Below are 27,383 nucleotides of genomic sequence, written 5' to 3'. Positions count from 1 at the left end.
TTAAAAACTTTTGAAATCAGAAATTTTATGATTCAACCTAATACTTTTTCTTTCTAAGCCAGGTTGAGCTGGGGTGACAGGTACAGTTTTAAAGAGCAGAGTTAAGGTACAGGTGAAACAAATAGTAAAGCTCTTGTTGCCTGTAAAAAATTAAATGCCCGAGAAGAACAAGTGGGGTTCATAGTGAGAACTCCAACAGAATACCGTTGAGAGGCTCTGAATATGACACTACCAGAAATGATTTCAGAATCCATTGATAGACCATTCCGTTTGTTGTATGAATAGGAGAGGTTGATAGGATCATTGGAATATGTTTTTTTTTTTTTCGATTTCCAAGAGGCTACAACATAGAATCAAACTCCAGCATTAATGTGTCCTGAATAGAAGTACAAGAGTAAGAATTAAGAACTGAACCTATAGTTACTTGTTATTAATCACTAATAAAAGTCAATTATGAAAATGGCATATCTATGTTCATAAATTCAAATTATTAACAAATGAAGCAAAAGAAAATCATGGATATTTTTCAAGCATTTATTGTCTCCACACAATAAAGCACCACAATTTTGTTATGGCACAACATTTCCCCCTGAGTCTTGCACATGAAAAACAAACAGAAAACATCAACAATAAAATTCCACCTAGAACATAAGGAATTTTTGTTATATAAAACATTATACCCATATATCTGTCAAGACATACTAAAATCTATGTTAAATATACGCATTATAAACTAATGTACTTTCAGGGGTTAATGATGGAGTGCAGCACAATATTGTTGAAATGATTATTTTTTTCTTTTTCTTTTTTTTCTTTTTTGTATTTTTCTGAAGCTGGAAACAGGGAGGCAGTCAGACAGACTCCCGCATGCGCCCGACCAGGATCCACCCGGCACGCCCACCAGGGAGTGATGCTCTGCCCATCCGAGGCATCGCTCTGTTGCAACCTGAGCCAGTCTAGCACCTGAGGCAGAAGCCATGGAGCCATCCTCAGCGCCCCGGCCATCTTTGCTCCAATGGAGCCTCGGCTGCCGGAGGGGAAGAGAGAGACAGAGAGGAAGGAGAGGGGGAGGGGTGGAGAAGCAGATGGGCGCTTCTCCTGTGTGCCCTGGCTGGGAATCGAACCCGGGACTTCCGCACGCCAGGCCGACGCTCTACCACTGAGCCAACCGGCCAGTGCCTGAAATGATTATTAATATCCAGATGTCCTACACATTAACTGGGTCCTGGACCTGATAGTGCCTAGTCCCTGGATGATGTAATCTTGTCATGCAGGGTGCTCTCAGGATCCAGGAAAGCACAAATATACAAAAGAGAGGGAACAGAGGCACAAATACTATTAAACACAACATTTTCATTCATTTTTCATTTTTTTCATAACCCTTGGGTTCAAGTTTCTTTTATTATATTTTGTGAGATTTCTCAAAAGAAAGCTACAACTAAATTAACTTTTAAAGGGTAAAGTTGTCAACAAATGTAACACAATGGATAAATACAGATAAAAGACAATACTAAATATAGGTAACAGAGCCATATGATAAATGCTCATTATCAGGGATGACTACATATTCCATCCTGTAACCTCATAAATCAATGATTTTAACTGCCTCGATTCATATGTGACTGTATTCTTTCCAATATGAATTCTTTCTTTTTCCAGTGGTTGTTCAATAATTGCAGGTATCTTCCAGCCATAAGCTTCAGTGTTCTAGAAACTGGATGCATTCTTGAATAAGTGTCAGGAAGCATGACTGTTTTGACATGTTTTCTAATAAAGACAAGAAGCATCACTTTGCATAATACCAGGTATTGGTTCCCAGTTGCCGGGGTCCAGCCCCGGGGGGGATCCAGGGGTCCCACAGGAGGAGACGGCGTCGGTGAAATCGAGTGAGAGAGCTGAATTCTTTTCTTTCTCTTTATTCTCTGGTTAGCATTTACTGCCAGGCATCTCTGCCAAATGCTAGTATAGCTCCCTTTTTATACACACACACTGAGTTACAATTACATGGTGTTAATCATTGCTTATGTTTCACTATGTTTACATGTTTCCGGATAACAGTTAATTTATATCTATAAATTACAAACCAGGTAGCAAATCATTCAAAGTACAAAATAACTTGAATAGCGATAACAACATCGGTAAAAGCTTTTAAAGTATTAGTACTAATAGTTAACTAACTTTACTGCTGTTGTGAGTTAAGTAAGGGGCAGAGAGAGATTAGCAGACGAAATCATTAAGGACTAACAATGGACCACCGCTTGCTCAGGTAAATGGCTTTGAGTTTATGCAGTGTCCTATTTTTTCTCACAAGATTCTAAAAGGCTTGCCTATAAAGAAATTGACATAACATTAAGAGTAGCTTTCACCCAAAGATATACAGAGTGTACTTGCAAGATAGCCTAGTAGCAACATAAGACATTAACTGTTATTACTTCTATGGATTCCCCTACATTTTTCTCATTATCAAAGAATCTTGGAAAGCATATAAATCTCATGAGAACATCTCATTGAGAAAGCCTAGCAATTGCCTTTAGTCAAAAGACAATTCTCTTAGTAAAACATTCTTTTCTTGCTGACTGCGCTCTCATCCTGGGCCACACAATGGGCCATTCTACTATACCTTACCTAAGATACTATTGTCTAGTCAAATATTACTTATTTATTATATTTAAACACTAGTTAAGTTCTGACTATTCTTCTCAGAGTGTACCACTATCTGCAGATCAAATAAGCAAGAAGAAAGGAATGTTTCTTTACTCTATCACATGAAAAGGCTAGGGAGGAAAAATGTTGAATTAAGTGAAGGCCGAAAGGTGCTCTGTGCACAGCCACTGCCTCCTTCCCATTCACAAGTCACAATCTATTCTTTCTAACATGATTAAAAAGGAATTCTCCTACAAACTTAACCCTTTATGAGGGATATCATAGCCAGCCTCTTATGTCTATGAGCCCAGTTCGAGGGGCTTACAGGCTTTTCTGCGGAACTCACATCCTCTGTCTTATTTCCAAAGAAATCACTACGAATCTACAGGGAAAGCACGGTACTATTATCCCTGTGCCATAAATAATAGCACACACCCAGAAAAGGGGGGATATAAGGCCAGATTAATTCAAAAAGTCAAAGGGGGAAGTATCCTTGTGTCTCTCCTTTGGGTGACTTCGTCAACCCGCAGCCATTGGTCTTCTCTGCTATGACTTTGTCAATCAGCAGTTTTTGATCTTCTTCTGCTGTGACCTTGTCAGCCAGCAGTTGTGGGTCTTCTCCTGCTGTGACCTTGTCAGCCAGCAGTTGTGGGTCGGCTCCCGACACCCAGTTTTTTATTATAAGGTTCCAAGCTTTTGATAACTCGAGAAATCCCAAAGTCATAATTTCCTTTGGCACAGTAAAGTGTGCCTATCACCAAATTCACAATGCAGAGATGATAGGTTTTCTTATCTGGGTCATCATAGGAGAGCTGCTCTTCCTCCTTTTCAATCTTTCTCATCAACTCCTTGGCTTTTTCATTTTGACTTGTCATAATATAAGAAACACAGAGGTTAGCCAGTACAATAGCACTGACACTGAGGATGTTGTCATAATGCTCTTGACTATGGGCTCATAAAAACCAATGGCTTCTTTGTATTTGTTTTCTTGCACGAACAGAACATGAGCCACATTCAGCTTCCACACATCATGGTTATTGCAGAGGTCCGCAGATTTGTGAAAGATCTTTTCCATCACTGAATACTTTTCAAGATTCCAGTAGATTTTTCCCTGGGCCATCAACACTGGAATATACTTCTCCAGGATGTCATCATATTCATCCACGGCCTTTTTGGCAGCTTCATCATCTCAACTGTATCTTGCTTCCTGTACTTGTACAGTGTGTTTCCGAAGCTGCTCAGTCAGCATCCCTGCAAGCCCATCAAGCTTAATGAAAGCCTCCTCCGGAGCTGTCTGGCAAGTGATCACAGCATCCAAGAAGTCATAGAGATAGGGTGTGAGGAACTTATAAGTCAAGTGCGCATTTTCTGCCAGGACATCTGCTGCCAGGTAGAAATACTCATACTTACAGTAGAGCAGCAACAGGTTGCCAAAGGTCTCTGGGGGAAAGGGGTTCTGTTGGAGCAGAAACTGTAGCTTTTCAAACCCTTCCGTAGGCCTGGCAGCCATGTTCATTAGCGCCTGGTTGTGCAGGGTCACAGGATCCAACTCTTCCTCTGCCCTAGGTGGCATGTCAGTGAGGGCTTCCTGTGCTGCCTCATAGTTTCTCAGCTGGTATTCTATGGCTGCCTTGAGGTTGAAGGCTTCCACCAATGCAGTCTGGTGAAAGACTAAAGTGTTGCCAACACTGCGAAAATCAATGCCCTCGGTTGTCATGCCCACACCTAGCTCTGGGTGCTGGCGGATGCCATGCTCAACAATATCAGCCACAAGCCTCAGAGCTGGGGCATACTGCCGGCTGCTGTAATAGGCCACAGCCAGGTTGTAGGAAAGGTCAGGCCGGTAGCCTGAGGTCTACAGGGCTGCAAAGAACTTGCAACATGCAGCCTCATACTGTCCTTCTTTGTACAGCACACAACCCAGGTTGACCTGGGCATCTGATTCGTTCTCAGCCTCACTCTCTTCTCCCCCTTCCCCGCTCAGTAGCTGCTCCAGCAGACTCCTGGTCCCGGGAAGATCGCCCTCGCTGTACTTGATAGCAGCTTGCAGACGGAGGACCTGGCTGTGATAGGTGGGGTTGTCCACGAGGAGGAAGCTGACCCGCGTGGCCTCGGGATAAAGGCCGGCCTTGTACAGGGCCTGGGCCTGGTGCAGGCGGTACTGCTCCAGCTCTGGGTGCAGCTGGCTCAGCTGCTCATAGCACTCGGCCGCCATCGTGAACTCCTCCAGGCGGTAGTAGCAGTAGCCCAGCAGCGACAGGCCCGCGCGGCTCCTCGGGATCCGCTGGGTTTCTCCGCTCAGCAGCTGCACCGCCTCGGCGTAGCGGGAATCGCGGATGAGCCGGTACACGACCGACCGCAGTGAACTCCCCGTCGGAGATCTGCGTACCGCCCAGCCCCGCCATCACCGCCACAGAGGTTGTGCGTCCTAGTTACCAAGGCAACAGGCCAACCGGCCACGGCGGACGTTAAAGAAGGTTTGTTCGTTGTTTTTTTTTGCGTGTTCCCTAAATTACTTTTAGCGGAAGGAGCAGACTAGGATTAGACAGAAATCACTAATGTGAGTGTCTCCATATCTGGTCTGACCTCCGAAGAATTCAAGTGTTAGAGTCGTCAGTCTGTGAGAGCAGAGGAAGCGCCTCCAGGTAATTCAGAGACCTAAACTCTTCTTCCCGGCATGCACCAGCCCAGTCGCGCCGCCCACCGGTAACGGAAAGCTCCTTGTCCGAGTATTTCTTTGCAACAGAACAACGTTGGTAATAAAAAAAAAATCACTGACGTGAGTCTCTCAATTATTGATTCGGTCCTTGCAGACAGATTGCACAGGTCATGAATAGGGAAGAGAGAGGAAGCCCTTCCTGGTAGTTCCAAGACAGAAACTCTACCTTTCCGCGCTCACGCGTCAAAGGCACCCACGCCTCTTTGGACGTGCTAGCGGTGCTTTCTGGGAGGTGTAGTTTCTGCCTGACCTAGCCACCCTCTGACAGATGGGGTTTCACTGGCCATCTGTTCCACTGTAGATAAGGGTTGCTGGCTGCCTGTTGTGTCACCTAGGTCTCTGACGTGGAAGGTTTAAGGTCCTATGTCTGTTGCGTTAATTAGCCTTATGGACTATGTGCTGCATACAAATGGTGTCATTTTGCATTTTGTTTTTGTAAATTAAAGGTATGGAAAAGGTGGAATATATCCTTGGAATTCCCCTAAAATTAGAGTAGGTTCTGATTTTAAGCTGTCTTGAGGACACATTCTCTAAGACATTATATACAGAGACCAAGAGTTCTTATTTTTGCCGTTTCCACAGGTTAACTATAGGAAATGGTTGTGTGAATCTTATCTGTAATGGGAGACCTTAAATTTTAGAATCAAGTGTCTCTCCTTTCCCCTTTTAGTAAACAAGTATTACTGAGCAGATAGATAGTTGGCGTTTAAACTTGGCCGTGTTCACTGCTCTAGTTCTCCAAATTTCACTACAATTAAGAACCCAGTCTCCCTACATCTCCACTGATTTTCCATGGTCTGCATTGGTTTGTTTAGTACCCAAGATAAATGATGTTTGAATAAAAGCGTTTTTGCTACATACTTAAAGACTTCAATGAAAGTCCTTTATCTGCTTCCCTATAGTTTTGCTGCCACCTACAACTCTTCTTTGTACACATTTCAGAGCCAACAGCAAGTATATTATATGGCACTCTATTAGACTATTTACATACATTAATGTTAATCTTTATGTTCACCTGTATTCTATATATTACAGATGAAGAGGCTGTTTACTAGAAAGTTTCAAGTAATTTGTTTAAGACTGCACAGTTAGTAGTCAATGGCTGTGCCATGATATCCGACAGCTAGTTTCAGCAAGAAATAGTGACTGATGAATAATCCATTCCATATACCTTCTATAGATAAGTTTTTAAGGGCCCAGTGTGAGGTCAGTGGGCAATGGGGGAAGGTCACGTGAGGAACCAGACCCAGGAACTTTAGCTGGAACTGCCCACACCCATGTGTGCCAAAAGAAACCTCCCAGGAGTCCTTTGGAAAAGAGCAACCATCTGTCAGCCAGTAAAATTTCGCCACATCATATTACTTTGACCAACCTAAAGGACCCTTTAAATTTCCTTCATGTGACTTCTCTGGCCTCTGTCCCCCAGGCCAGAGAACCTCGTCCGAGAAGCGCTGTACTAAATAAAGCTTTTGCTGTTCCACACTTGGTGGATACACCCTTCCTTTTTCCTCAGTGGGGAAAATACCTTACATTTGGTGCCAAAAGCTGGGAGAAGTTGAAGTCTGCTGGGGCTGCTCCTCTCCTCTTCCCTTCGGAGAAAGAACGAGGACCTTCGACTTTCCACCCACTTCAGCACACGGTGCAGTAAGTCCCCTGCTTTCAGCCTCCCCTCAGTTCTTTCCGCTGAGACTCCCCATCCGTAATCGCAGCTGCATCAGAGACCTCTTATCTGTTCCGAGTGCGTGTGCCTGTGGAGACGTCCCAGTCACTCTCACTCTACCTAACCGTCCAGTGGCCAGAGATTGAGTTGTGGGATGCCAATTCTCATCTCTGACCACTCTGAGAACTGAGGGTGGCTGTGGGGGCACAGGAATCTAAACCTGATTCAAAAACACTCCTGGAATGCCTTATCCAAAATCTCTCCCTCGCTAAAGAAGAAGAAACTGTTCTTCTTCTCCACTGTGGCCAGGCCACAGAACCCACTGGATAATCGAACCAGGTGGCCTCCTGAAAGGACTTTCGATTTTAATATCCTCACCAATTTATCACCAAAAGAACTGGGAACTGGTTGGAGATCCCTTACATTCAGGGCTTCTAGTATTTGTGCTCTCACCCTAATCTCTGTGCTGCCTGTTCTATGGCGCAGACCCTTTTTGGCCAGAAAAACCTCCACTCCTGATCTTTCTTCCTTTGCCAACCCCCAACTCCCTCCCCCTCCTGCCAGACCCCCCCCGGGGGGGCACCCCTCTCTCGGGACCCCTCTCTGGTCCCTCTGCGGACCTCTTTTGCTAGGGTCTCTTCCCTCCAGGAAGCCTCCTCCTTTCCCTTTGCTGGATCCTGTTTCTCATTCACCTGCAAATACCAGTCCCTCTTTCTCCTCCCCTGCTGGCCAGGGGCCCCTCCCTTCTCCACTGTGTTCTTAAGCTCTTCCGCCATCAAGCCAACCTCCACCTGGCATTGGCCTTCATGCCAGTTTGCAGGGCTCATGACCCTACAGCCCAACCCCAGTCTTCTTGCAAGAAGGCCTGGCCCTGTCCTGCCTCTGGCTCCAGTGTTTCTGGCTGGATCTGGGTGCCCGGCTCCCCAGGAGCCCCCTCCTCATATTCTCAGACCCCCAATCCCCTATCCAACCTGTGAACATGGCGTTTAAAGTTTTTAATGGTTGCGGAAAGTAGGAAAAGGCTGAGGCTGTTCGCCAGGCCTGCATGCAGCAGAAGGTAATGCTTCAAACCCAGGCTCTTGTGGCAGCCCTGAGGCCAGAAGAGCAACAGGGCAAGGCACAGAAGGTGCCCGACTCAAGTCTGGGCCGCAGAGAGGAACCTCACCAGGAGCTTGCTTTAAATGTGGCAAGGAGGGTTACTGGGCCTGGCAGTGCCCCTGCCTGAGGCTGCCCACTAAACCCTGCCCTGACTGCAAGCAGGCCAATACTGGCGGAGCAATTGCCCCCTTTGGGCAATAGGTTCATCCTCAGCACCTCTATGTGGAGGACAAGCCACCCAAATGAGAGGCCGAGCCAGCCAGGCAGGCCTACCAGTCGGACTCCTAGGCCTCATGGACGACTGACGCGGCCCGAACTCGAAGACCCCCATCACCCTTGCTGAGCCCAGGGTAATACTGAAGGTAGCAGGTAAGTCCATCTCATTTCTTGTGGACACAGGGGCTACCTTCTCTGTTTTGCCATCACACTCTGGACCTCTAGTTCCCTCATGGGTCTCGGTGATGGGAGTGAATGACACCCCTTCTTTTCCACTTCACATGCCACCCCTGACATGCAGTTTGGACGGAATCCCCTTTTCGCACTCCTTCTTAGTTATGCCATCATGCCCTGTACCCCTCCTGAGTTGGGACATTCTACAAAGTCTCGAAGCCACTATCCAGCTGACAACATCATCCTCACTACCAAGGGCTCCCCTATAATCAATACTACCCTTATTTCTAAACATGTCTCTTGCCTCAAGCTTGCCCCATACAGGACTGCTGGCAGTCGGAACCACTGGGCCCTACCCGTCTCTGGCTCACCAAAAGGTTGGGCCCTGCAGATCCCCCTGTTGCTCCTGTCCCTCCCACCAGGAACCTGCCGCCAGACTGAGCTAAAGCAGAGAGCCATGCTGTTCAATGAGACTGGCCCAGTGGAAGAAAGCATCGGGGTCCTCCACCGTCTGCAGGAGAGACTGCACAAGGATCTCTCCTTCTGCAGCCCACTTGACTCCTGATGGCAGTCACCCATTCTCACCTGGGCTGCCCCTATCCTGGGTCCTCTTCTGATTGTCGACATATTACTCATGTTTACTTTTTAAAAAAATTCTTACAGGACCGCATCCACGAAGTTTCTCGAGTCATGGTCAAACAGAGGTTCATACACCCATATACGCGACTTCCCTCAGAGCCACCACCTTCCGACCTCCCCTCCCCACAATGCCCCTAACCAGCAGGAAGTAGCCAGACAAACAGCAGCACCCCTACCTAACATAAAAGGTTGGAACGTGAGGTCGGTGGGCAATGGGGGAAGGTCACGTGAGGAACCAGACCCAGGAGCTTCAGCTGGAACCTCCCACACCCATGCATCCCAAAAGAAACTTCCCAGGAGTCCTTTGGAAAAGAGCGACCGTCTGTCAGCCAGAGAAATTTTGCCACGTCCTATTACCTCGACCACCCTAAAGGACCCTTTAAATTTCCCCCACGTGGTTTCCTCCAGGCGACTTCTCTGGTCTCTGTCCCCCAGGCCAGAGAACCTCGTCTGAGAAGCGCTGCACTAAATAAAGCTTTTGCTGTTCCACACTTGTTGGCCACGCCCTTCCTTTTTTCTTGGCAGGGAAAATACCTTACACCAGTGGTCCCCAACCCTGGGCCATGGACCGGTACCGGCCCGTGGGCCATTTGGTATCAGTCCTCAGAGAAAGAATAAATAACTTACATTATTTCCGTTTTATTTATATTTAAGTCTGAACGATGTTTTATTTTAAAAAAATGACCAGATTTTCTCTGTTAAATCCATCTAAGACTCACTCTTGACGCTTGTCTTGGTCACGTGATACATTTATCCATCCCACCCTAAAGGCTGGTCCATTAAAATATTTTCTGACATTAAACTGGTCCGTGGCCCAAAAAAGGTTGGGGACCACTGCCTTACACCCAGTGTTTGGTGCTAAGTTGTAGATGGTAGATTAATGCCTTTTTTTCTACATTAAAACCCCCCCAATCATGTTGGTTTGAGCTTCCACACCTGAATTGCAGCTTAGTAGAAATTTGAGCTTCCACACCTGAACTGCAGCTTAGTAGAAATTTGAGCTTCCACACCTGAATTGCAGCTGTGAGCATATGTTAGGAAGTAACTAGTGGGGGTGGTACAGTGCCTAGTTACCTGGAACAGTTAGGAAGGGACTTAAGCAGACATGTGGTTGCTCCTATCATAAAACAACTGACTTTTTGTATTCATTCAGTCTTTTCTGTGGCTGAGAAACTGGCAGATCTACGTTCTTATGGGTGGAATTAGGCAAGGAAGCTTCCACTGCATGAATACCAAAAAAGGGATAAACTACACCCATTTCAGTGGGGTTGAGTGGGGCTCTGGGCCACCTAAGTTCTCCACAGAAAGCAGTTGCTACTCAGGCTTCTTTCTACCCAGTCTTTGGAGGCACCATTTAAGGGACTTTAACCCAGGGTGGTACATGGATTGAGGGATGCTGGCTGGTGCTGCTCAATCATCGAGAGTGAGTGGGGGAGGATCTTGACCTCTATGGCTGCCTGACTACCCTTGTCCTTTGGAAACTCAGGCTCAGTACTTTAAAATACTTATGTATGGACTGTCACTTTGGCTAAGGTGCTATTAAATTAAGGTAAGGTGATAGAACATGGAAATAGGATATTGCCTTTTATATCTTTAGTCTGTCTTTCTGTTTCTCAGTTGCATCATGAAAGCATTCACCTTCAAATGGCTTCTTGGAAATGTATGACAACTAGAAGGACTGTCTTCTCTGCTACAAATTTCTATGATCCCTACAGACTTCAGTTGGGCTTCCCCTCTTTGTGTTGGTACCTATCTGTGAGTGTGGCAGTTGAGGGGAAAGGAGGGAAGCTGTCTGTGTCTTCTTTTTTATTTCATGTGATAGCTTGACAAAAGCAGGACATTCTGCTTAGACAGATGGAGGGCAGGGTCATTTTCAAAATGAAATGAGTGCACAAATCACACTGTGAAATTGGCATGACCATCACTGCTGCTGTGATAGACCGACTTTTATTTAGTCTCTGATAGGCAGTTGGGGAATACATTTGGGATTTTTGGCAGGGGAGGAAGGAGATGGTTAAATAAGGCCCTTTAATTAGTGATAGCCATTCTGGAAAGCAATATATGGGGTGGGATATTATAAAATGTCATAAGGATCATTTTGTTTCCAACAGAATCTTGAAAATCTGGAGCATATATCAAAAAGTAACTGTATCTTGCCATTCCTAGCAATAGGAAAGCATTTAGTGGTTGCAATAAAATGACTTAGTACCTAATTGAAAGGAATTAGACTTTGGGAAAATGGTGTTGGGTTTTGCTGCATAAGGGAGGCATGTTTACCATGTAGCAGAATTCCATTCAGGCAAAATATAGATATATAGAAACCAAAAGCATGATATTTTCTTCTTCTTCTTCTTCTTCTTCTTCTTCTTCTTCTTCTTATTATTATTATTATTATTATTAAGTGAGAAGCAGGGAGGCAGAGAGACAGACTCCCACTTGTGCCTCAACCAGGATCCACCCAGCAAGTTCCCTACCGGGCAATGATCTGCCCATTTAGGGCTGTTACTCCGTTGCTCCACACCAAGCTATTTTAACACCTGAGGCAGGCCATGGAGCCATCCTCAGCACCTGGGGCCAACTTGCTCAAACCATTCGAATTATTAGTGTCTTGGCTAATGGTTTGGGAGGGGAAGAGAGGGAGAGAGAGAAGTTGAAGAGGGAGAGGTGGAGAAGCAGATGGTTGCTTCTCCTGTGTGCCCAGACAGGGAATTGAACCCAGGACTTCCACATGCCAGGCTGGTGCTCTACTACTGAGCCAGCCAGGGCCTGATGTTTGCTTTTTTTTTTATTTTTATTTTTTTTATTTTTTATTTTTACAGAGACAGAGAGAGAGTCAGAGGGATAGACAGGGACAAACAGACAGGAATGGAGACAGATGAGAAGCATCAATCATTAGTTTTTTGTTGCGCGTTGCGATTTCTTAGTGGTTCATTGATTGCTTTCTCATACGTGCCTTGACTGCGGGCCTTCAGCAGACCGAGTAACCCCTTGCTGGAGCCAGCGACCCTGGGTCCAAGCTGGTGAGTTTTTGCTCAAGCCAGATGAGCCCATGCTCAAGCTGGCGACCTCGGGATCTCGAACCTGGGTCCTTCAACATCCCAGTCCAATGCTCCATCCACTGCGCCACCGCCTGGTCAGGCTGATGTTTGCTTTTTAACATGCTTATATTTCTGCCTGCCAAATGGGAGATAATCAAATTCTATTTGTATGCTTAATTTATTTATCATTCTCTTTTCAAACTAGTTGGAAGGTATTTTTTCTTATTTGTCTGTAAACGTGACCACTTTCTATCGGTAAACATTGGTAATTGGTGAACATCTCAATAACCACAGCTATAGTCAGACATCTTCCTTAATAGAGGAAGACCTTCTGTGAAACCACTGTCCAGTTGTTATTTCTTTCCCCCTTTTCTTCCAGGCCATTTTCTGCAAGATGGCCAGTTTGGACGGGCTCAGTTATCTTGTTCTTCCATCTTTCACCATAAGCAGGAAAGAAAAGAATAAAGTAGTGCCAAACTGATAATGTAGTTGACTGACTTTTAGGAGCATCTCTTCAATCTTTTAAGACTTTTGGAAAGATTGTATTCCAAATCAATGCTTGGGAACATTTATACTCACTGAGACATTTAACCTCATTATAAACTTTTTTCACTGGTAGTTTCAGCTTTATTAATATTTTAATCAAATTTTCTTCTTAGACATGCCTTGTTTTTTGTCAAGTAGTTCATATTTGGGGCCTTACAGTGTTCACTCTAAATTAACTTAACACGGAGGTCACAGCAGCATATGGTTTATAAAAGGAATTAGGGAAGGCACAACTGTGGACGCTGGCATTTAAAAATAATCAGCCCATCATCTAAACAAAGAGCTAATCTAGCCCTTGTGTTTATAAAGGGTACTTTCTGCACCAGGACCAGGTCTTGCTTTGCCTAATTTCCCTCATTCATCTTTACAGCTCTTCTGTGAATTTGGTAATTCTTATGGTTGGCCCCATTTGAAAAGCACGAACTACAAAGCACAAAGAAGCCGGTAGTTGCCGCAGCCAGCACTCGAGGACTGGTGATTGCTTAAACTGGCCACTAGGGGCCACGCTGCACCTCTTCCTTCTCATCCCCAGGCACCTCCTCTTCAGTCATTTGAATTGGCTTTGGATCATTTGCTGCAGTTTGTTCTAATAGAACAGGCACAATGGTGTAAGAATTTTAAAGTTTAAGCACCGAAGCCGTTGTGTAATTGTATGGCTTCAGTGTGGCTGGCGGCCCTGCACTGATGCAATCCCCCTGTGTAATTGCCCATGCAAATTTGAGCAATCTGTAAGGTTGCAGAAACCTGCGTTTGGATGCAGACTCTTCTCCCTCTAGAAAAACTCCAATAATTTGAATTATTTTGTCATCTTTAAGATGCTCCACGGACAGGGCAGTCCCCGTAGCCCTCTCACGCAGGCAAACATCACAGATTGAGACAAGGTTAATGGGCTAAACGTGACAGTAAAAATTTAAATCGTTGGTATTCAGATGCATGCTTGCCTCTTTCAGCCCTTAAATCACCCTTCTCAAATGAAAGCTTATTCCAAAGCTTTAGTTAAACTTTAAGCATTTTATTAAAAACAAAGATATTTAGGTGTCTTAAAGGAGCAGACTATTTCAAAATCATGAATTTGTTGCTTGTGAAATGGCCAAGCCATCCATAATGTAGAATTCTTACAATCAAATATCAGCTTGGGAAATCTACACAAAGAAAGGGAGTGAGTTCAGACAACTCAGTTGAAAACACATTTCCCTTCTTTTGTTAAAACAATAATTAGGAAGCAAATCAGTAGGGGATCTTTTTTAGATTATTGTAGTCAAAATACAATGGCAAAAGCAATTTTCCCTCAACGGAATGAGACTCAAAAAACCCTAGCCTCCTATTTCTACACCATGCTGTTTCTTTCTTTCTTTTTAAAAAATTTTGTCTAAAAATGACAATCAAATCTGAAGGAAAAAAATGGGATTCTAACACTGATAAATCCACACAGAAGATGAACACAAAGATAAATGATGGCCTCGAGTAACATTTTTTTTCCCCCACAGAAAATACTTAATTTACTTAAAAAACAAACATTTCTGTACTAGTGTATACATTCAGCAGCATTGGTATAGACTTGATGCACAGAAAAACAACTTATCTTTAGCAATGAATGTTGAGAAATATACCAAATATGCAAGAACATTCAAAATTAAATTAGAAAAGATGTACAACCCACATTACTAGTTGAGGAAAAGGTACACAATGTAAAGAGGACACCAGTCATTACTAAATCCAAGGGCTCATTGTGAAATTCTCCAGATACATTTGAGTTTTGGGAGTTCTTTGCAGCACATGACAGAACAACAGATAATCATACTTCACTATCATGGCTCTGACGGGTTCTTACATTCCCAGGTCAGCTGTTCTTCTGTTGCTTTGACTCCTTCCTGATTTTTTTCTTTGCAGTCCAAACATTTTTCTTTAGATTTAAATCTTCCCCTAATCTGTTTGGATATTGGTCCCAGTTGAAGGGAATTGTTTCACACTAGTACTGGGCATAAAACTGTATCTGTCTGCAATTCAAGAAGAGTCAGCAGGAGAAATGGATTTTAAAATAATCATACCGCAAAGTAAAATGAGCAGACTCTGTTTAATGACCTACGTAAGTTGGAAAAGTATGAAAAATTCTGATACTCAAAATAAGCAACTGAATTCCTATCATGATTATATTGTTATTATACTAACAAAAATGTAAAGGTTATTTCCAACCCAATGTGTATGTAAATATAAAATACTTGGAAATGTATAGACATCTCAGATTTTAGAAACAGAAAACTCACATGCAATATTTACTTCATTTGACTCACTTTATAAATTTACTTCTAATTAAGTTGACTACCATTTATAGATATCTATGATATGGGATCATCTAAAGTTGTCCTTTATGCAATAAAAGTGTATATTTTTTAAAAATTGTACTGATGATAATATTTTTCATGATCACTAGAGGCAGGCTCAGACATATCTGTGGTAAGGTTGTTTTTATGTCTAGACCATATATGTAACTTTTTATTTCATGTTTAATGAGAAGATGATTTCTTTAGGTTTATTCTTTGTTTTATTTGAGAACAGTAAACAAGACAGATCTCTGGAAAATTTTGTAAAAGTTGAATACGGCTTGATCATTTTGTGGAAATGAAATCAGTGCTTCTATTTTATAGATGGAAACTCCGAGACTTGGGAAGTCCCAGGATAACAGATCCAGCCAGTGGCCAAGCCAGGGTGGAGCCCAGGATGAAGCGCTGGTCCTACTGTGCACTGGGTGGCTCCCTTTCCAGTTTTTCAAGCTGGCCCTACTGGCCAGGATTGCCAGATACATTGCAGCTGTGCATGGATTATCTATACACTGACTAATAAGAGAATAAATAACATCTCTGAAGAAAAAGATGCATCTTGTGGAAAAAGTAGGATGAAGTAATTTCAGACATGGATGCCAAAAGACCCAAGGAAGCAAACATCGGGTTAGCTGGTGGTTTTATAAGAAGGCTCACATTATAAATGTCTTCCTCCAGTAAGAAGTAAACAATAATAAGGATTGGGGGAAAAAAATCTCTTTCTCTGACTTGGAAAAGCAGAATATATGGATAACTACATATACCTCACATTCTTGGAAAATTATACATTATTTAGAAAAGGAATTTAAAATACCTTAAATCCCAAGAGTTCAAGCTCTGACCCTATGGGTTGTTGGCACCAGAAGGCTGCCACCCTCCTTTTCCACCGCTTCATGGCCATGGAAGAACAGACCTGTGACATTAGTCAGCAGTTTCTGAATTCTGACCCACAATAGGAAAGATACTTCAAGACAGGAGAAATAGATGGAGGCAATTACAAACAGCTACTTGATTGATGGTTGACATTGTCAGGGCTCCACTGTATGGCAGATTGCAATGGGGTTGAACTCCCTTTGCTACCAGTGGATGTTGCTATTGGCAACCCTGCAGTGAAGCCAATAAAAAGGCAAGGAAATGAGAGGAAAACTCAACCTTAGTGGAAGCCGTAGGGTTTGTGCTATAAATTATGTTCCCCTTAGCAATATGCAGCATCAATGTTCAGGATAGCTATGGCGCTTGTAGCTGCCTGCCGTCTCCGTCGGACCCTGGGGCTAATTTTATCATCAAGCACATGCTTTAAAATTTTGCTGTAGATAGACTGGCATTGTCTGTCTGGGCTGCTACTAATTTATTTATTGTTGAGCAGGAGAGCAGATGTGGGTTTATCTCTGTCTCACCCGGACTGATTTTCTATTCCTCTTTGTGATATAAACACGATGTGGCACAATAGCCAGAAACACCTGCAGTGCTTCTGAGCTGCAAACCCATGCCCAGGGTCTGTCCTTAGCTCCACCCACCCTTTGTTCCTTACCTGAGGAGGAGGAGAGACAGCCCTGCAGAAGCTATTTTCCTTTATAGCAGAATGATTCAGAAAAATGGCTTAATAAAATCCATAAATCTGAACAACCTCCTCTTACTTGCTCTGCAGAGGCCGTTTTTCCTGCACTCATTTTCTCCTCTCGTCTCTCCGGTCCGCCCTGCAGAGGCAGCTGCAAAGGGGAGCTAGGAACATCGTTATTTAGGACTCCCACTCCTTCCTTCTTTCTTTTGTCAAACCCTTCCCTACTCAAGTACCTCTCTTTTCTAAGCATTAATGACAAGATTATGCACCCTCAATTTTTTTTGTTAGAAGTGCCATTTTCTTTGTGTGGATTGACTTTCACCTTTTGGGGGGGCAGTTCTCTTACTGCCTGACCGGATTCCTAGCTTTTCTTTACTGATGAAACTCCGTTTGGTTCTCCTCCTCCCCTTCCACTCTTCCCCCTCTCCTTCTCTTCCTCTATCTCCTCCTCCTCCTTTTACCTCTCTTTGCCTGGTTTATAATTTTACTTTATTTATTGCCACCTGGAACCTTACTTCTTCCCTCTGAATATCTGCTCTTCCCTCACTCCCACTTCGGTACTTTAATTTACCCATTCTTTAAACATTTCCCGAACGCCTGCTCTGTGCCAGGGAGACAGTGTTCTTTGTGGAACGTGGCCCTCATTTCCTTAGTATTTGAGTCACAAGTGAATAACTGATACTGGCCAGTGGCAATAAGAACAAAAAATGGTTTGTAAATTTTAGAGTTTTCAAAGCTGGAATGGACTTCAAGGTTCACCTGGTGCAGGGATTTTCAAGCTCCTCAGAGCCCTTTCATGGACCATCATGTATATCATCCAAGATGTAAGGATTCGCAGGGGCTCTGGATTCCCCAGAGCTTCAAGGGAAGGACTTGGGCTTTTAGATGTTTCATATCTTGGGAATTCCCTGTAAGATTTATGTGAACCAAGAGTTTGAAGGTTGAAACATGTTTGAAAATCATTTCCCAGTGTAGTCTCATTTGACCAATGAGGGAACAGACTGGGGGGAGTTAGGTGAATTGTCTAAAACCATCCAGTCAGTAGGGCCAAAGTCTAGCTTCCAGCCTAGTTTAGGATAAGGCATACCGTGTCCTCAATCTCAGGTAAAATGGGAACAAAGTAGTTTTCCAGACATTGTATCCATTTAATAAAATTTATTCTTACCCAGTATAAATCTGGCTTTCAATAAGATGTTTGTTTTCTTCCTAGATCATTAAAATTTAACCTTTCAAGCACTATTTCTTATTCTTAAGGAAAAATCCAAAATTGAGGACTCCTGCATTTGGCTGTAGGTTGGTACTGATAATACACTTGAATTTTCTACAAAAACCATCACTAGGAGAACTCAAGGTAGTCAGTGATCACCCTTCACAGTGCCGCTGTGTCTGTGAAATGTCTCGCTATTGGAAATAGTTCCTAAATGTTTGTATGTCACTTATGGTAAATCCAACTATGGATTTTCTTTCATCCTTACTTTAATTAAAGCCTATTAATCTATTGCTTCTGGGAGCAGACTTGGTCTACAATGAAGGTTGAATTAAAAAGCTGAAAGAGGGGACTACTAAATCCCAGTGCAGTGTTATGAATGTTATTGTAAACACCAATCAGACAAACACACTTGATATACTTCTACTATGGATTATTTTTAGGGGGAAAGTGGGGGTGGTTAGTATTTGCAAGGATAATATAGTTTATCTTTTAGGTAGGCACGTCTACAGGCTCTGAGCAACCATTAAGAAGCTTCAGGATAAAAACAAAATATCTCTACAGAACACAAATTGGGATTTTGGGGACAGTCTGGCACAAAAGGGCGCTCGGGAGAGGATGCAAAGGCAGGCGTTATTTGGCTTGTAACAAATAAGAGTCACATACAAAATGAAGCAGCACTATGGATGCCTGCACTGTTCCGTGTTCCCTGGGTCCCGAATGGACAAGGCCGGCTCCCCTCAGGCCCTGGATCCACAGCGGTCCTCTGCCAGGCGCCTAGCGCAGTCTCAACCCGTGTCTGTCCATCAGGGGAAGTTGAGGGTCCTGGGGCGTGCTCCCTGCTCCACCTCCTCCTCTGTCCTTCCTCAGTCGTGCTTTCCCCTGCTGACCGCTCTTTGAGACGAAAGCCCTGGTGTGCTTCCCAACACATCCTCCAGACTGGGTGTCTGTCTGAGCTTACCGGAACAAAAGGATGGTGTGGCTGGACCAAAGCTGGCCCTTCACAATCCGGTCATTGTGCAGCAGCAGTGGTCCCAAGGGTCAATTACTGTTTGCGTTGGCCACTGTGAGGTCCGCAGAGGAGGACGAGGCAGCAGAGACCAGCAGCCTTTTTTGGTGCAACTCTTCCCACTTAGCCCTGTTTGCAGCCACCGAATCCAGCATCGGCTTCAGTTTCACATTGACCTTCACCAATGCCTAAAATGAAACAGTGAAAAGGTGGGGGAGAGAGGAACCTGAGTCACTGACACGATTTCCCAGCTTCACTTGTGAGAATGGGAACTGGCTGTCAGAAATGAAAGTGATGATTATTTGGTAAGTATGAGCCATTTATAAGAAGTAAATACAGGGAGTTCTCGGGTTATGACAGTCTCAACATATGATGTTTTGAGTTTACGATGCTCACTCCCATAAAAACTTTAAAAAATTGAGACATGAGTGTTAAGGTGGATTTTGGAAGAGAAGTCCTCAACCTTCCAGAAGAGTCTGGAACAATTCTTTAAGAAGGTAGAGAGGCCTGCACAGATCCTGTTCCCTCTACATCAGGTGCTTCTCGAGATGAAACACCTGTAGTACAGGTAGAATCATCTCCAGCATCTCCTGCATGTTCCTTAGGCAATCCTGATTCACCTGACCCAGTATCTCCAGCACCTTCTGCAGGTTCTCCTGCCTCTCCAACTTCCTCCTCCCAATAGGTCACTCTCTCGCACCTTGCAATGCCCCTTCCAGTGTGCAAGCCAACCACAGGAATAAAGGTAAGGAATTTATTTTTACACTAATTTTTCCTGTTACTATAATACAGGTGTACAGTACAGTATATTTATGTCTTTTTCTTTTTTCTGTGGCTTAGTTATGTTTTTACAATTTTTAGGATAGGTAAGTGACTTAGGCTAGGGTGTGTTTCAACTTACACTAAAATTCGGGTCACATCGCTATCATAGGAATGGAACTGTGTCATAACTCGAGGATCCCCTGTACGTATTTAGTACCATTGTTTTATATTAATAGAACCTCTGCAGAAAATGTAAAAATAAGACAGGTGGCTATGTATTAATTACTTCAGGATGCCAGCCAGTTAGATCATGACCCTGTTTTAGATCCGCAGCGTACAAGACAGGAACTAAAATATCTAGCTTGCACATGCCTACTAATATGTCTATGTTTGTCTGCCATGGAGGCCTTCAGATTGCAAAGAACATGAACTCAAACTTTACAAAAATAAACCTACTATTTGAGCCACTGTAGATGTCTCCAGGTGGACTTAACGGAATAAGAAAGGCTAGATAAAATCTTAAAACAGAGGAGGTGCTCATTTTTAAAGCTAAGGATCTGGGAACTGTACCAAAAATACAGATTACCATGAGCACATGTACAGAAATAGACACAAGAGAAAAGAGAGGCCCTGGCCAGGTAGCTCAGTTGGTAAGGACATTGTCCTGATATGCTGAGGTTGTGGGTTTGATCCCTGGCCTTGGCACCTACAAGAATCAACCAATGATGGCATGAAACAAATTGATGTTTCTCTCTCTCTCTCTCTTTCTCCCTTCCTTTCTCTCTAAAAATTGATTAAAAAAACCATTTAAAGAGAAAAGAAAAGTAGTGTGGAAGAGAGGAATAGAGGGGTGCAGGAGAGACGAAGGAAGAAGAATTGTAGGGTGTTTTCAGAAGCTGACTGACCATGAGGCCAATGAAGCTCAGGATTTAGGGTCTTGCAGGAGACCCCTCTAATGTTTTCTTTTTACTTAATTTTGTATATTTAAAAAAAAGCTACCTAGTCCCCAATGATATAAATTTTTGGCCTCACAAAACTTGGATTGCCCCAGTAGTGGGACAAAGCAATAAATAAAACAAGGATGGTGGGGTATGGGGGGTGTTTGCCCATAGAAAGGTGACACTTCATGTGTCCACTTTATGGCTTGGGTCAGTGTTCTGTGGGCTCAGATTAGACCCCTGCTCCCATGTAGACACTACTCAGGTGTGTCCCATTCATCACAAGGGAAACAAAACCGCTGCGATTTCAGCACACTCCTTGAAAGCTTTCTCCAAACATGACCTGTGGCGAAGAGGTGGCCAGAAGCCAAGTGCTCCGGCAGGAGGAACAGCTCTTCCAGTGGGGCTGTTCTTTCATAAGCACGTCTGTGAACCACCTGTTTATCCCAACCTCTCACTCCAGGGAGTTACAGGACTGCAGGTAAAATGTAACTGGATGTAAGGTAGGTAAGTGGGGGTTGAAAAGCCCAGAAATAACCTGGTATCTATGCTCACCTGGGCAGTGAGCTCCCCAACCTGGCTGAGATGATGTCCCTTCGCATCCATGTCCCTTAAACAGAGTGTATCCTTTCCCTTCAAAGTGATATTTATCATCCCAAGAAAAGAGCAACAACATCAAATTTTAAATCAGATGTATCAGTGATTCCTTACAAAAAATAAAACATAGCAACATAAATACTCAGGCAGTGATCAAAATCCCATCTATTTCCATAAGAAAAATGCAGGTGCCAGTTTTCTGCCCAATGCACAGTGCTTTTATTTAGGCAATAGTATGAGGTAGCAATGAATGCCATGGTTTCATTTGGGATAGTTTGGCACTGGCTCCTCCTCACTCTGCTCAAGCCTTTTAATTAAACTGACTGTTACAATTCCTATGGAAATTAGTGTTTATATTATTTTCCTGCTACAAAAAGCATTTCTCTAGAACTTATTTTTTTTTAATCTCAGAAACACAAATTGGATTTTTTTCCCCTGTCTGAAATGTAATTAAAAACTCATTTGATTACTGTATTTCTGGCTCTGTTTTACTTATTAAATTCCTGTAATCAGTTTCTTTTATGAAGCTGCTGGGAAATGATCTCAAAAGCAACACATTTTTCTCTTCTTTGGCAGGTTCCCGAGCATTTTACTAAATTATGTTCATAGCACCTGCCCATGATTCGAATTACTCCACCAATTTATTTCTTAAACCATTTAAGTTTATTTGGCTTAATCCCCACAGAGGTTTCTTTTCGTCATCTAGCTCTTTGTTCTCCCTCTTGCTTGTGTGTTGAAAACAATTTTTTTTGAGGGTGGGGGTAGGTACATATTTCTCAGAATTCCTCCTTTTATTTTATATTCTCCTTAAATATAAAGCTGACATACTAAAATATCGTTTTCCCTGGCAGGTGCTGGTTCTAGGCAAAGGTAGCAAAACTTTAATCCTAAAGAAATACTATACATGCTACAAATTCATTACATCAACGCAGTTAACTGATGTATGGAATTATTAGAATATTAGGAAAGTAAGGGATTCTGTACAAATCTAAATTCGAAGGTTTATGGGGATTATGTGCAAGGTGCTACCAGGAAGATTTAGAAGGTGTGGGTATTCCTAAAAATGTCTCATCAGCAGTGACATTTGAGGAGTTCTGTGTGAATACCTCTAATATGTCTTATTTGACTTGCTGTTCATTTAGTGAAAGAGAAAAGGAATACTTCTTCCTGGTCTGCTTGCTTTCCATATATACCCAGAGGGACGCTAAAGGTCATGTATGTGACGCCAATATATACATATTGTATATGTGATGTACATAATGTATATGTGTAATACATTATCTATGGATAATGGATAAAGTTGATTCCCTCATCATTCTGGTTGTTTCTTTCAGAGAGGGAGTGAATCAAAGCCTTGTGGAACAACATTATTTTGATGCTTGAGTGAGAATAAAGTTCTGTGTGGTAATTAGCATCTGGACGACATAGAGAGGAGAGGGGCCAAGTGCCAGGTTGCTGTTGCTATGGCACTGACATCATCCGCTGTGAATCCCTTCTACTGTGGCTTTCCTCGCAGGAGCTGTAGTTTTCATTTATTAAAGTTTGACTTGGGTTTTTTTTAGAAAACCTTCCATGACTCTGTTTGTTGTGCTTAATCCATCCTCTACCCACTTTAACATATAAAATATAAAAAAGGTCTCAATATCCTACCAATTTTATGATCTATATCATTCCTCAGTCTGTAATTGGTTAATTTTTCTCATTATTATGGGTCTCATTTTCTTGCTGCTTTGCATGCCTGGTGATTTTTGATTGGATATCAGACATTGGGAACTTTATGTTGTTGGGGTGCTGGATTTATTTATTTATTTTTTGTATTTCTTTAAACATTTTTCAGTTTTGTTCTGGAATGCAGTTAGGTTATTGGAAATAATTTAATCTTTTTCAGGCCTGCTTTTTTTTTTTAATTTTTTTTTATTTATTTATTCATTTTAGAAAGGAGAGGGGGGGGGAGAGAGAGAGAGAGAGAGAGAGAGAGAGAGAGAGAAGAGAGAGAAGAGGGGAAGGAGCAGGAAGCATCAACTCCCATATGTGCCTTGACCAGGCAAGCCCAGGGTTTTGAACCGGCGACCTCAGCATTTCCAAGTCGACGCTTTATCCACTGCACCACCACAGGTCAGGCCGTCAGGCCTGCTTTTAAGCTTTGCTTGGTAGGTCCAGAGCAGCTTTTGATCTAGGGCTAATTTGGGCCCCATTACTGAGACAATAAATTTCTGAGAACTGTACCCAAGGACCTCATATATTTCAAGGTTTTTCCTTAATCTTCTGTCGGGTGGGAACATGGACTATTCCCCAGCCTGTGTGAGCTCTGAGCATGTTCTGTTTGCTGCTTTTTGCCGGTCCTTTCCTCGGCCTCAGTGGTTTCTTCACATGCAGGTGGTGAACAGCACTGAGGACGCAGGGGCCCTCGGCAGGTCTCAGCTCGCTCTGTGCAGCTTCTCTGCTGGTGGTGCCCTTGCCTAGGATCGCTCACCTCCTGGGCTTCCCGGACCCCTGGCTCTGCCTCCCCAACTCAGTGAGTCCACTGGGCTCTGCCTGGGTTCCCTTCAGTGTGCCGTGGCCTGAAAACTCTCTCCAGATAGTTAGCTGGGGCAGTTTTAGGGCTCACTTCAGTTGTTCCTCTCACAGTGGAATTCCTCGTCATTGTTCTAAACAATTCTGCTGGATACTATCCGAGTTCCCAGGGAGAGCGGAAACAAGTCCTTTCTTTTTTGTATCTCTAGCTCCTCGTACAGTGACTCCGGGGAACAACAGCCCCTCCTCTAACCCACCACAGTGTGGTGTCAAGGAGGAGGAGGAAGGCTAGGACAGTTGCCGGTGGTGGAGAGCAGGGTCAGGATGTTCTGACCTGCTACAAAATCCTGCTGTAAAAACAAACCCAGAATGACTCCTTTGGGAAATGAGCATAGTATTCTTTCTTATTACCATTATTCCTGAGACCCGGTTCTTTATCAGTTCAGCAAGCTGTTATGAGTCAGATTCTGGCCTTGCTTTGTCTCTGCCGTCATGATCCTTGTGTGCTTTCATCTGGCCCAGTGCGTGCTTATTAGCACACACAGTTACTCCTTGGAACTCAGTGCTGGGAAGATGGGGCAGGTACCGACAGGGAAGGAGCGAAGGGAGAGCCATGCTCTCAGAGCCAGTTAGTACTCCTCCACTCTGCTGTCGGAAGGGGGCATACAGGAACCCCACCAAATTAAAGCCAGATTTGTCTTTGAACCTGATCACGTCCAACTATGTCATTAATATTTTAAAAATATTGAGGAAATCAACTGAGATAGCTGTTTATTTATTTACTTATTTCAAGCCCAAAGAACAAAGATGGTTTTTACGTCTTGTTGTTTAATTGCATATTTCCAGAGTGTTGACAATAAGACTTAGTATTTTCTGCCCTATTCCTACTTTACCCAAGAGAAATAATCAGAAACTAAGAGATACAATGTATGGTAGAGAAGAAAGAATTTAAAGTAATTTTCAAAAATATCTATTTTTTGATAAGTATAAAAATAAATTTGGAGCTCATCTCATTGGTTTGACACTATATTCTTGTTATACAGATATGATCACTTTACTACTGGATTATTTACTTTCTAAGTGAAAATGTCAAAAAGCCCACTTAGAAGCTGGTATTTTGAAATGGAAAATCATTGTTGATATGACCAGCCGGTGTCATCTCTGTTCAGACCTTCAACTGGAGGACAAGAGAGCATGCAAACAGTGGTGGGCCCCGAAATTCTCCTGAACTCACAGGACTGGCCGGTCACATGTACAAAGGACATCTCTGAGAAACAAAGGAAGCTTCTGTTTCAGGCTCCTGACTCCAGAGAGAAGTGTCCAATTCTGGGAGCAAATCCAAACTTAAATTAGTGAGCTGTTAAATTGTTAATCCTTCTTGGTTCCCAAAGGTTAAGATCATTCATGATTTAATTAGGCATATTCCTGAATTTTATGTGCCAGGCTGCAAGGTGCAGTTGACTAAAATCACCTTTGACTTGCCAACCTTTTACTCTTCCGCTGGGTTGTAAAGGCCAGGCAGTGAGCTGACTACCCAGGGCTGAACTCATCACCTTCCTCCCAGGCATCCCCAAACTATGGCCCACGGGCCGCATGTGGCCCCCTGAGGCCATTTATCCGCCCCCCCCCCCCCCGCTGCACTTCCGGAAGGGGCACCTCTTTCATTGGTGGTCAGTGAGAGGAGCACTGTATGTGGCGGCCCTCCAACGGTCTGAGGGACAGTGAACTGACCTCCTGTGTAAAAAGTTTGGGGACTCCTGCTCTAGACCTTCCTCTGCTGTCAGGGTTACTCTCTCAGGGAACTAAGCATTATCGGCTCCACCCACCTGCCCAACCCAGAAATCCTTAAGCCATCCATGACATCTCCCTTTCTCCCCACCTGCAAACTATCACCAGTTTTGTCACTCCCACTTGCAAAGTGCCTTGGTGCATCAGTCTATTGCCATTTCTACAATCTTAGTTCAGACCACCCTCATCTCCTCAGCTGGGGGCCTGCCTGCCCCTTGCTGCGCCCAGTGCACTCTCCACACTGTAGCCACCTCAAGCAGTCACCAGAATCACAGTCTGAGCTTGCCACACACTCTACCCTGACCCTTTCAGTGTCCCTGATTTGAAACAAATGTGCTATGAGACCTTACCAAAAAAGGAGAATTGTAGTATTCAAAGAAAATGAAATCTAGAAACAAAAGAGGAAGAAAAAACAATCCATAAAATCTGATGGAAACTTGGATGATGGTACAAAACCCCCCCCTCAAAAACAAAAACAAAAACAGAGTTTTGAAATGTCAAAAATAATCCCATCACATTTTCTAGAAAACTTGAAACACACATCTTTCTATACATTTTAACATTTTCTTGATTAAAAAGAAATAAGCTAAACTCCACCTGGTGTGTTTGGAGGGGCGGAGCCAAAGTGTTAGTTACTACGTGTGAGAGCAGATGGAGCTGTCTGGGGGGTCCAGATGGAGAGCAGCAAACAGATTCCTCCTAAAAGCTCACTCCTTCCCTTCCTAGTTCAATGGCCTTTGAAACTCAAGGTTGTGTAAAAATTAATTTGCATTAAATTGCTTAAGATAATGTATTAACTACCGTAGGAGGCTTCCAGCGGTTTTTAAAACTTGCTTTGAAAAACAAATAAACACTAATGGTGAACACAGAAACAAGCCAAGTCGTCTTTGGATAAATATTTTGAAACATTCACATTAAAGAAAGCAGCTTTAGAATGAATCTTGAGTATGTAATTGCTAAAGTCAGAAAATTAAAAATCATTTACATATGTTACATACATAATAACTGTGCCAGGCACTGTGTACTTCCTGGGTTCTCCCCAGGCTAGAATGCAGTGGAGTTTAAAGCGATAGCCTTATGACTTCTGTTTCATTTGGGGACAGAGTCATTTACTCAGCCAGGACTGCGGTATCTCAAACAGAGATTGCTAGTACGCCTTCCCAGGATGCATTTTGGTCTTCCTCGAGTATAGGAATGGCCAGGGAGGTGTAAGCAGAGTTCATAAGAAGGGGCTTCTGAGAAAACTTTTAAATGGGAGTTTATTCAGCTGGAAGGTGCATCTTTTTGCCCTTGCCTCTATTTCTTTCTTGCTGCTGGAATATTAATATAATGGCTGGAGGGACAGTGACCATCTTGTGATTACGAGGCACCCTTGAGTATACATAGGGACTAGGACCCTGACAACTATGGATCTGCCATATCATAGTAGTGTCAAATTCATTTATCTGGATTATTTTTATCACAGAGAAAAAATAAATTTCTCTTTTCTTTAAGCTTTTGTGATTTCAGATCTCTGTCACTAAGAACTGGATGCAATTATGCAATTTCTAATGAGAGAATCGATGCTGTATTATAGGCTTCTATTGTCTGTCTGCCTGTGCAAATGTCAGATGATTCTAGGTATTTTGATACTGGAACAAATTCTGTGCATTGGGGAGTTACAAATGAACCTGTTTTGGCAATGGGTGATAAGTGAACTGTAGTAAGCAGCAGAAGCTACAACAGAATGCATTTCCTGTGCTCTGAATAGGCACCTAACTCAGCCTGACAAACAGGAGTGCCCCAGGATTGGTGTGGGGATGGGGATGGGCGCCATGCTAAGGCAACCAGGGCTCTCTTTAGCTTTACCTGGGACTATGAAAAACGAGATATTCTTTTTCTTCTCTTTCTTCTTTCGCGCGCGCGTGTGTGTGTGTGTGTGTGTGTGTGTGTGTGAATAATTCCTATAATAAACAT

General features: G+C 43.4%; 2 protein-coding genes across 3 annotated transcripts in view; both read right to left on the bottom strand.

Moving 5' to 3' along the window:
• Window positions 1-520: 520 nt before the first annotated feature.
• LOC136337849 (intraflagellar transport protein 70B-like) lies at window positions 521-5,297 on the bottom strand. The gene is given in 3 exon segments (XM_066279732.1): window positions 521-3,583; window positions 3,586-4,999; window positions 5,001-5,297. Coding segments are annotated over 3 exon segments (1,767 nt in total). The 5' UTR covers window positions 5,049-5,297; the 3' UTR covers window positions 521-3,278.
• An 8,597-nt stretch (window positions 5,298-13,894) lies between these two features.
• The window catches only part of PDE11A (phosphodiesterase 11A), a 467,655-nt gene continuing 454,166 nt past the window's right edge, over window positions 13,895-27,383 (bottom strand). For both annotated transcript variants that reach the window (XM_066232547.1, XM_066232548.1), the window contains one exon: window positions 13,895-19,016. In XM_066232547.1, coding sequence (XP_066088644.1) covers window positions 18,861-19,016 — 156 coding nt within the window. In that variant the 3' untranslated portion in view covers window positions 13,895-18,860. The remainder of the gene's footprint in view (window positions 19,017-27,383) is intronic.

Source organism: Saccopteryx bilineata, chromosome 5 (assembly GCF_036850765.1).
Source record: "Saccopteryx bilineata isolate mSacBil1 chromosome 5, mSacBil1_pri_phased_curated, whole genome shotgun sequence".
Classification (NCBI taxonomy): Eukaryota; Metazoa; Chordata; class Mammalia; order Chiroptera; family Emballonuridae; genus Saccopteryx; species Saccopteryx bilineata.
The sequence above is the reverse complement of the archived record's forward strand: the minus strand, read 5'-3'. Positions and strand labels throughout refer to the sequence as shown.